This window comes from Eubalaena glacialis, chromosome 15 (genome assembly GCF_028564815.1).
Source record: "Eubalaena glacialis isolate mEubGla1 chromosome 15, mEubGla1.1.hap2.+ XY, whole genome shotgun sequence".
Taxonomy (NCBI): Eukaryota; Metazoa; Chordata; class Mammalia; order Artiodactyla; family Balaenidae; genus Eubalaena; species Eubalaena glacialis.
In genome coordinates this window covers 66,467,517-66,477,084 of record NC_083730.1, presented here as the reverse complement: position 1 = coordinate 66,477,084, position 9,568 = coordinate 66,467,517, and the positions used below count along the sequence as shown (strand labels likewise).

The 9,568-nt window shown below is 44.4% G+C and overlaps 1 protein-coding gene across 5 annotated transcripts in view; it reads right to left on the bottom strand.

Annotated features, from left to right (window-relative positions):
- Positions 1 to 279: 279 nt before the first annotated feature.
- LOC133075466 (protein HIRA) overlaps positions 280 to 9,568 on the bottom strand; it is a 74,126-nt gene continuing 64,837 nt past the window's right edge. For all 5 annotated transcript variants that reach the window (XM_061169726.1, XM_061169727.1, XM_061169728.1 and 2 more), the window contains one exon: positions 280 to 1,064. In XM_061169726.1, the coding sequence (XP_061025709.1) occupies positions 948 to 1,064 (117 nt within the window). In that variant the 3' untranslated portion in view covers positions 280 to 947. The remainder of the gene's footprint in view (positions 1,065 to 9,568) is intronic.

Sequence of the window (9,568 nt, the reverse complement as noted above, 5' to 3'; positions counted from 1 at the left end):
CTTGGGAGAAGACAGGTGCATGGTGGCCAGTCCGCTCGCCCAGCTCAGCCTGAGATGCTGCACGACCAGGAAAGTGACTCCACGCCGTGAAATGACTTTTTGCATGGAGGGGCTGGGGGATCAGATGACATCAAAGGCGAGGGATTCACAGTGCAGGGGAGGGAGGTGGAAGTTAGAAGGAAAAGGCAGGGGAAGTCAGGACCATTTGGTATCCAATGCGTGTTCATTTATTTTACACTTACAAAAGAAATCGCCCACCCTCTGTCCCATCCCCCTCAAAAGTCTCTTTTTACAAACATTTAAAAATTAAAACTAAATGAAGATAGACAAGTTAATTTCAGTACAATTATTTTTCAATGTAGCTGTCATAATTAGAGTTTAAATTTCCTACAAGTGACCAATGTCCAAGTGACTTATAGGGAAATCCTGATTATTGGCCAAAAGGAAAATTCCATATTACAAGTTAGCAAATTCTAGTACAAAAATAGTCCATGTGTTGGAATAGGCTTTCTTTTTACATAGGTCTCAGGTCAGTCTACTGACTGCATAATACGCTAACGTCTCACGGTTCTCTCTTTCACAAATGGCTCATTCGTCATAGCTGGAGCAGCACGGCGCCTATAGTAGCAGGGCTAGTGTCCACCTGGGGACCGTGCTGGAGACGGCAGGCCTGGGCTGCCTCACTGGCCCCGGGGCAGTTGGGCAGAGCCCCAGCTCCGCACCGGGGTCCTGGAGGGAGGAACGAGTTGCAGGCAGAGCCACTCCCCCTGAGGGAGAAACAGGCCCAGGACACAGGGGAAGTGTGTCCAGGGGCTGGGCCGGTACTGGTGCAGGACAGCCCACCTCCTGCCAGTGTCTCCTCATCCTGTACCCCAGCGAGATAAGAGGCCGACCTGCGTGTCCTCAGCGGCGAGAGTGTGGCCCTGCCCTTGCTGCGGCTGGGCAGGCTACTTGTCCCTCAAGATGTCGAGCTGTTCCTGACACTCGGTGAAGAGGCGCTGGAAGCGGAGGTTCTGCCCGATGACTGGCAGCAGCTCCTTTAGCAGGTCCCTCTTCCGCAGACCCTGTGGATACAGGAGTGACAGCTGAGTGCAACTGACAGTGAGGAGAGCTAGACTGTGGGGCTTTCCCTGGCCCATCAAAGACCCTTGTGCCCATCTGCCCCATGGGCACCCCCTGGAGAAACCACAGATGGATGAGAACAATTTCTCTGTATGCTGGGAGGCCTGGGACAGCTAAAAAGCTGAGCTTGGGCACGTGGGGTGGAGTGGCAGGGCCCAGGGAGGGACACAGTTCAAGGGTGGGTACCAGGTAGGTTCTCCTCTTCCGTGTCCCCTAAGTCTGTTGGCACAGTCACCGCTGGCCTCTGATTGCACTGGTTAGTGGCCAGAGTAGCCTGACCTTCCAGAGCAGGATGGAAGTAAGGCTACCAGGGCAGAGGGCCAGGCAGACGGCTATCCTGGAGGGGCCACTCCCTTATGTGGATGTGCTCCAGGGACTTGAGGTCAAGGCCAGGGGCGAGGAGGTGCCTGGGTGGCAGTGACTGGCCTTGGTTTTACAGTCCTGGAGTCTCTGCCCTCAGCTCTTGCCTATGCCTCCTCTACCCTGGGTGGCACCATGTCTCCCTGGACCCTCCTGCAACATGCACTGCCACACAGGGTCTCCACTGCATAGACCTTTGAGGAGCACGGCTGCTGCAAAGGGAAAACCACCAGCTGATAGCACTGACCACTGGAAGAGAAGGGCCAATATGTTAAAACAAGTGTGGTAACAAGATGATGAATTATAGAAAAGAACCAAGTGTAGATACAAAGTTTGAGCAACACAGTGGTTGAAGGAGATGGGATTAGCAGGAGACTGGACACTGCTGAAGACCAAGTCAGAGTGAGGTCAGATGGAGGAGGAGCCCACACTCAGCAGGGAGGCAGGCAGAGGGGAAACTGTAAGAGGAGAAACTGTACCGTTGCCTACAAAGGCAGGTGGAGCGCAGCAGATAGGCCCAACATCCACATAATGGATCCCACAGGAGACAGAGAAAGAAGAGAGAAGGAAATATTTAAAGAAATAATACGGGTATATTTCACATAATTAAACAACAACGAATGGCCTTAGGTTGAAAGGTTCCACTGAGTGCTGATCAAGTAATATACGGGAAAACTGATAACCAGACACATTAGAATGAAATACACAGAATTTTCAGATATAAAAGACAGAAAATTTCTGAAAATTTCTAAAGTACGAGAACATATTACCTACAAAGGAAGACATACCAAGATTCACAATAAAGTGTTTTTTTTTTTTTTTGGCTGTGCTGCGTGGCCAAAAAAAAAAAAAGATGGTAACTCATGACCAAGTAGGGTTTATCCTGGGAATCAAGGAGAATTTAATATTAGAAAACTTAGAATTGGAAAATAGGAAATAAAAAGATTATTTGAGATGACTTCATTGTTTAATCCACATAGAAAATGCAAAACAATTAATGGACAAATTAATAAAAATAATAGAAATGTGTAGAAAGATGGCTGGTGATTAATATACCAAAGTCAAATGCATATGTACAGCAGCAATGAATAATCAGAAAACATAAAACAACTTATCACTTAGAATAGCCACAATTAAAAAATATCTAAGAATAATTCTAAAAAAAGATGCATATGGCCTATGTGTTGAAAATTAAAAAACTTTACTGGAAGGCATTAAAGAAAACCTAAATGAATGGAGAGTACTGATGGGGACAGTAGCATAGTACAGATATCAGGACAGAGGCTGCAAAAGGCAGTGGTGAGCACTGTGGCATGTGAAAGCTGCAGGGGAACTGCAGACCCCTGGGAACCTGGGGTCAAGAGATATAGGTAGAATACAACAGAATGTCTAAGGTTGTGGAAAGAAGCAGGAGTGAAACTTTTAGGGAAATTAAAAAATTTAAAAGCAGTCTTGTATAGCGTAAGTGGAAATACAGCACATGTTGTAAATGGATTAAACTCCTTAATCAAAAAATGGATAAAAGAACAGGATCCAACTATATGCTGCTTACAAGGAACTCATTTAGATCTAAAGGAGGATATACACAGGTTGAAAGTGAAAGAATCAAAAAGATATCCCATGTAAATAATAAGCAAAATAGAAAAGAGATGGCTATACTAATAATAGACAAAATAGACTTTATGTCAAAAATTGTTATAAGACACAGGACACTGTATAATGATAAAAGGGTCAATTGACCAAGAAGATGTAACAGTTATAAACATATACCCACCAAACATCAGAGTTCCTAAATACATGGTGCAAACATTATCTGAATTGAAAGGAGAAATCAGACAGTCCTACAATTTGCAGAAGACTTCGATATCCTATTTTCAATAATGGATAGAACAAGCAGACAGAAGATCAATAAGAAATAGAGGACCTGAAAAGCAGTATAGACCAACTGGACCTAAAGGACACATATGCAGAACACTCCACCCAACAAGAGCAGAATATACATTTTTCTCAAGTGCATGTGGAACATTCACCAGGACAGACCACATATTAGGCTACAAAACAAGTCTCAATAAGCTTAAAAAGACTGAATCATAAAAGTGTCTTTTCCAATCACAATGGAATGAAACTAGAAATCAACAGCAGAAGAAAAACTGGAACACACACAAATATGTGGAAATTAACACACTGTTACAATCAATGATCCAAAGAAGAAATTACAAGGGAAATTAAAAAATATCTAGGGACAATGAAAATGAAAACACAACATACTGGAATGCAGCAAAAGCACTGGCTAGAGAGAAATTTATAGCTATAAGAATCTACAAAGAAAGATTCACAAATCAAATCAATAACACAACATTCCATTTAACAAAACTAGAAAAATAAAAGCAATCTAAACCCAAAACAAGAAGAAGAAAATCATACATATCAGAAAATAAGTAAAATGGAGAACAGAAAAGCTATAGAGAAAATAATAAAACCAAAAATGAATTCCTTGAAAAGATCATCAAAATTGACAAGCATTTAGCTACATGGACTAAGAAAAACAGAAGACTCAAATAATGAAAATCAGAAGTGAAATAGGGACATTGCAACTGATGCCACAAAAATAAAAGGAGTATAAATAAGAGAATACTATGAACAACTGTATACCAACAAATCGGATGACCTAGATAAAATGGACAACTTCCTAGAAATACACAGTTTACCAAGACTGAATCATGAAGAAATAGCAAATGTGAACAGACCTAAAAGTAACAAGGAGATTGAATCAGTAATCAAAAACCTCCCAACAAAGAAAAGCCCAGGACTGACCAGATGGCTTCACTGGTGAATTTTACCAAAAATTTAAAGAATAATGAACAACAATCCTCCACATACTCTCTCAAAAAACTGAAGAGAAGAGAACATGTTTAGATTCATTGTATGAGACCAGCATTATCCTGATATGAAAGCCAGACAAAGACACTACAAGGAAAGAAAACAGTCCAATGTCCCTTGTGAACACTGATGAGTCCTGAACAAAATACTAGTGCAGTGGTCCCCAACCTTTTTGGCACCAGGGACCGGTTTCGTGGAAGACAATTTTTCCACGGACTGGGGGTCGGAGGTGGGAGATGGTTCAGGCGGTAATGTGAGCAATGGTTCAGGAAATAATGTGTGATGGGGGGATGGTTCAGGTGGTAATGCAAGTGATGGGGGAGATGGTTCAGGAAGTAATGTGGGTGATGGGGGGGATGGTTCAGGTGGTAATGCAAGCAATGGTTCAGGAAGTAATGCGAGTGGTTGGGGGGGCATGGTTCAGGCGGTAATGCAAGTGATGCGGGAGATGGTTCAGGTGGTAATGCAAGTGATGGGGGGATGGTTCAGGTGGTAATGTGAGTGATGGGGGTGATGGTTCAGGCGGTAATGCAAGTGATGCAGGAGATGGTTCAGGCGGTAATGGGAGTGATGGGAGGGATGGTTCAGGCGGCAATGCAAGCAATGGTTCAGGAAGGTAATGGGAGTGATGGGGGGATTGTTCAGGCAGTAATGCAAGTGATGGGGGAGATGGTTCAGGTGGTAATGCGAATGATGGGGGGGATGGTTCAGGTGGTAATGCAAGCAACGGTTCAGGCAGTAATGGGAGTGATGGGGGGATGGTTCAGGCAGTAATGCGAGCGATGGTTCAGGAAGTAATGTGAGCAATGGGGAGTGATGGGGAGCAGCAGATGAAGCTTCACCCGCTTGCCTGCCACTCATCTCCTGCTGTGCAACCTGGTTCCTAACAGGCTGCAGACTGGTACCGGTACTGGTACTAGTGAACAGAATTTAACAGCAAATGGAAAGGATTATATACTATGACTAAGTGTGATTTACTCCTGGAATGCAAGGGTGGTTTAAGAAACTAAAATCAATCAATGTAATACACCACATTAATAGAATGAAGAAAAAAAAATCCCAGAAGATCATCTCAATTGATGCAGAAAAAGCATTTGACAAAATTCAACACCCCTTCACTACTAAAACAATCAACAAACTGGTAATAGAAGGAAACTATCTCAATAAAATTAAGGCCATATATGAAAAGCCCACAGCTAGCATCATACTCAGTGTTAAAAGACTGAAAGCTTTTGCTCTAAGGTCAGGAACAAGGCAAGAATGCCCCACTTTCACTTCTATTCAACATAATACTAAAAAGTCCTAGCCAGAACAATGAGGCAAGAAAAAGAAATAAAAGACACCCAAATTTGAAAGGAAGAAGTAAACTTATTCGTTTGCAGACAACATAATCTTATATGTAGAAAACCCTAAAGATTCCGGAAAAAAACCCGTTAGAACTAATAAATGAATACAGCAAGTGTGCAGAACATGAAATCAACACACAAAAATCGGCTGCGTTTTTATATACTGACAACCAACAATCTGGAAAAGAAATTAAGAAAACAATTCCAGTTGCAATAAGCTCCAAAAGAACAAAATACTTAGGAATAAACTTAACCAAGGAGGCGAAAGACTAGTATACTGAAAACTACAAAATGTTGCTGAAAGAAATTAAAGAAGATATAAATAAATGGAAAGACATCCCATGTTCATGGATTAGAAGACTTATTAATATGGTTAAGATGTCAATAATACCAAAAGCAATCTATAGATTTAATGCACTCCCTATCAATATCCTACCGGCATGTTTCTCAGAAATAGAAAAATCCATCCTACAATTCTTATGGAATCCCAAGGGACCCCAAATAGCCATATGAATCTTGAAAAAGATGATGTAAGGTGGCAGTCTCATACTTCCTGATTTCAAAACTTATTTCAAAACTACTGTACCTTTTAATTTTTGAGGTATGTGACTACATTATCATTCAAAATAAATTTAAAATTAAAAAAACCTGAAAAGTGCAATTTAAAAAAATGAAAGGGAATGAAATAAACTGCTACAAGCAAAGCAAAACATTCTGTCTGCCTGTGGCACCAGAGGCAAACTATCAGACAGAGGATGTGCCCTCTGGCTGGAAGGCTGGTGTGGCTGGTATCAATACCAACAGCCACCAGTACCACCTCCCAGCCTGGGTTCTCAGAAATGGATGGTGCTGCCCACTGTTTCAGGCACCAGCCTGGACACAGCTCATCACCACTTCTCAGGTCAGTGTCACAGGTCCTACAATGAAGACCTTGGCGGACGGAAGCTTCCCAAGAGCAGGGTCCGGCTGGGGATTCAGAGGCCGGCAGCCACGCACGCACCCGAAGGACGGCTGCTTAGTGCCCAACCCTCTGCTTACTGTCTCCCTCCTGTACACAATGAGCCGTGATCTTTGAGGGAAAGAAATCTGGATTTTGGGGGTCTCCTGAGATGCGCTGGCAGCTCATATCACAAATTTTCCCAAAATATAAAGAATTCCTACAAACCAATAAGAAAAACAAATGACACCAACATATTTCAACAGGAAATACAAGTGGCTCATAAATCTAGAGTCAGCATTGCTCGTTGGCAGCACTCTCCATCCCCAGCTCCATTTCCCAGCCATCCTGAGGACCAGTTTCATTTGAATGGCCAATTCTCACCATGAGAGTGTTCACAAAGAAACTCAACAAGAAGGCAGAGGGCTCATACTCAATTCACCCCCTCTGCTCCCCATATCAAGATGAAGAGACAGTAAGGAGCTCAATATCAAAAAAAACAAACAACCCAATTAAAAAATGGGCGGAAGGGCTTCCCTGGTGGCGCAGTGGTTAAGGATCCCCCTGCCAATGCAGGGGACACGGGTTCGAGCCCTAGTCTGGGAAGATCCCACATGCTGTGGAGCAACTAAGCCCGTGCACCACAACTACTGAGCCTACATGCTACAACTACTGAAGCCCACGTGCCTAGAGCCTGTGCTCTGCAATGAGAGAAGCCACTACACTGAGAAGCCTGCACACCGCAACGAAGAGTAGCCCCCGCTCACCGCAACTACAGAAAGCCCATGCACAGCAATGAAGACCCAATGTAGCCAAAAAAAAAAAAAAAAAAAAATGGGCGGAAGACCTAAATAGACATTTCACCAAAGAAGACATACAGATGGCCAAGAGGCACATGAAAAGATGCTCAACATCACTTTATTATTAGTGAAATGCAAATCAAAACTACAATGAGGTATCACCTCATGCCAGTCAGAATGGCCATTATCAAAAAATCTAGAAACAATAAATGCTGGAAAGGGTATGGTGAAAAGGGAACCCTCCTGCACCACTGGTGGGAATGTAAATTGATACAGCCACCATGGAGAACAGTATGGAGGTTCCTTAAAAAACTAAACATAGAACTACTATATGACCCAGCAATCCCACTACTGGGCATATACCCTGAGAAAACCATAATTCAAAAAGAGTCATGTACCACAATGTTCATTGCAGCACTATTTACAATAGCCAGGACATGGAAGCAACCTAAATGCCCACTGACAGATGAATGGATAAAGAAGATGTGGCACATATATACGATGGAATATTACTCAGCCATAAAAAGAAATGAAATTGAGTTATTTGTAGTGAGGTGGATGGACCTAGAGTCTGTCATACAGAGTGAAGTAAGTCAGAAAGAGAAAAACAAATACCGTATGCTAACGCATATATATGGAATCTAAAAAAAGAAAAAAATGGTACTGATGAACGTAGTGACAAGCCAGGAATAAAGATGCAGACATAGAGAATGGACTTGAGGACACGGGGCGGGGAGGGGAAGCTGGGGCGAAGTGAGACTAGCATCGACATATATACACTACCAAATGTAAAACAGATAGCTAGTGGGAAGCAGCGGCACAGTACAGGGAGATCAGTTTGGTGCTTTGTGACCACCTAGAGGGATGGGATCGGGAGGGTGGGAGGGAGGCTCAAGAGGGAAAGGATATGGGGATATATGTATACATATAGCTGATTCACTTTGTTGTACAACACAAACTAACACAGTATTGTGAAGCAATTATACTCCAATAAAGATGTATTAAAAAAAAAGGCATAAATTCAGAAGAGCGCTGAGGCCAGAAGGGGATGTGGCAGACAGCAGGAGTTGGCTCTGTCCAGACCTGCTCTAAGACTTCCCCGCCACAGTCTTCACAGCTTGCCTTCCTGGCCTCCCTCCCGATGGGGGTGCCCAAGTGGTCTGCTGGCTGCTGTGAGGCATGGGCTGGCTTTCCTTTTAAGAGGGTGGATGCTACTGGTACTGGCTTCCTTCTGTCTTCCTTCCTTCAATTGGACATGAAAGCCATCTTATGACATGAGGGAGAGGCCAAGAGAATCACAGAGATACAGACCTCCACTTAACTCCAAAGGACTTGTTTTGGAGGACAGAATAAAACTACTTCAGCCACCACTAGACAGGGTATCATTTACCTGCAGTTGAAAGCATTTGTCATGGATACTGGGGACCCCGAGCAGACCAGTGGTTTTAGGCAGTTGGCAGAGGTAAAAAGCAGGTAGCATAGCACTGATGGTGCTCCTGGGAAGGGAGCCACAGGCTCTCCTGGACAAAGCTTGGGGTCAGCAAGAACAGCAGGAAGGAGGGGGAGAGGAGGGTGCATGGCTGGTAACCGGTGGCCTCCCTGTGTTCCCCGCCCCACCTTGGCCTACAGTGCCCACCTTCAGGCTGAGACAGAGAACCTCTATGTAGAGCTCTGGCTAACGTCTTGGGCTCAGGCCCCCAGAGTGGCAGCTGGGCACAGAGTGAGGCCCCACAACCCGGCCAAGGGTAGGGCTTTGTCAGACACGTGCTCCCCCACCCCACAAGCAGATGGCCTGTCAGGCTGCCCAAGAGGTGAGGTGTGCTGGGAAACAGCTCGACTACTGCAGGTAATTCAGAACACCCTTCCTGTTGAGGACAGGGGACAAAGCTGGATAAGCAGAAGCAGAACTCCAAGAGCTAATGTGCTGGGGTGAAGGACTGAGCCGGGGTGGGGGAAGGCAGGAATCCAGAGGGACACCTTGGCCTTGGGAACATGTACTTATGAGGAAGGGGCTGAGTGGGCTTCTGTCAGAGTTGAGAGCCCGGGGGACCAAAGCAGGGGCCTAAGGCCCATGAAAAGTGGGGGTCCCTGGTAAACCACCCCTTCTTTGTGCTAGTATCCCC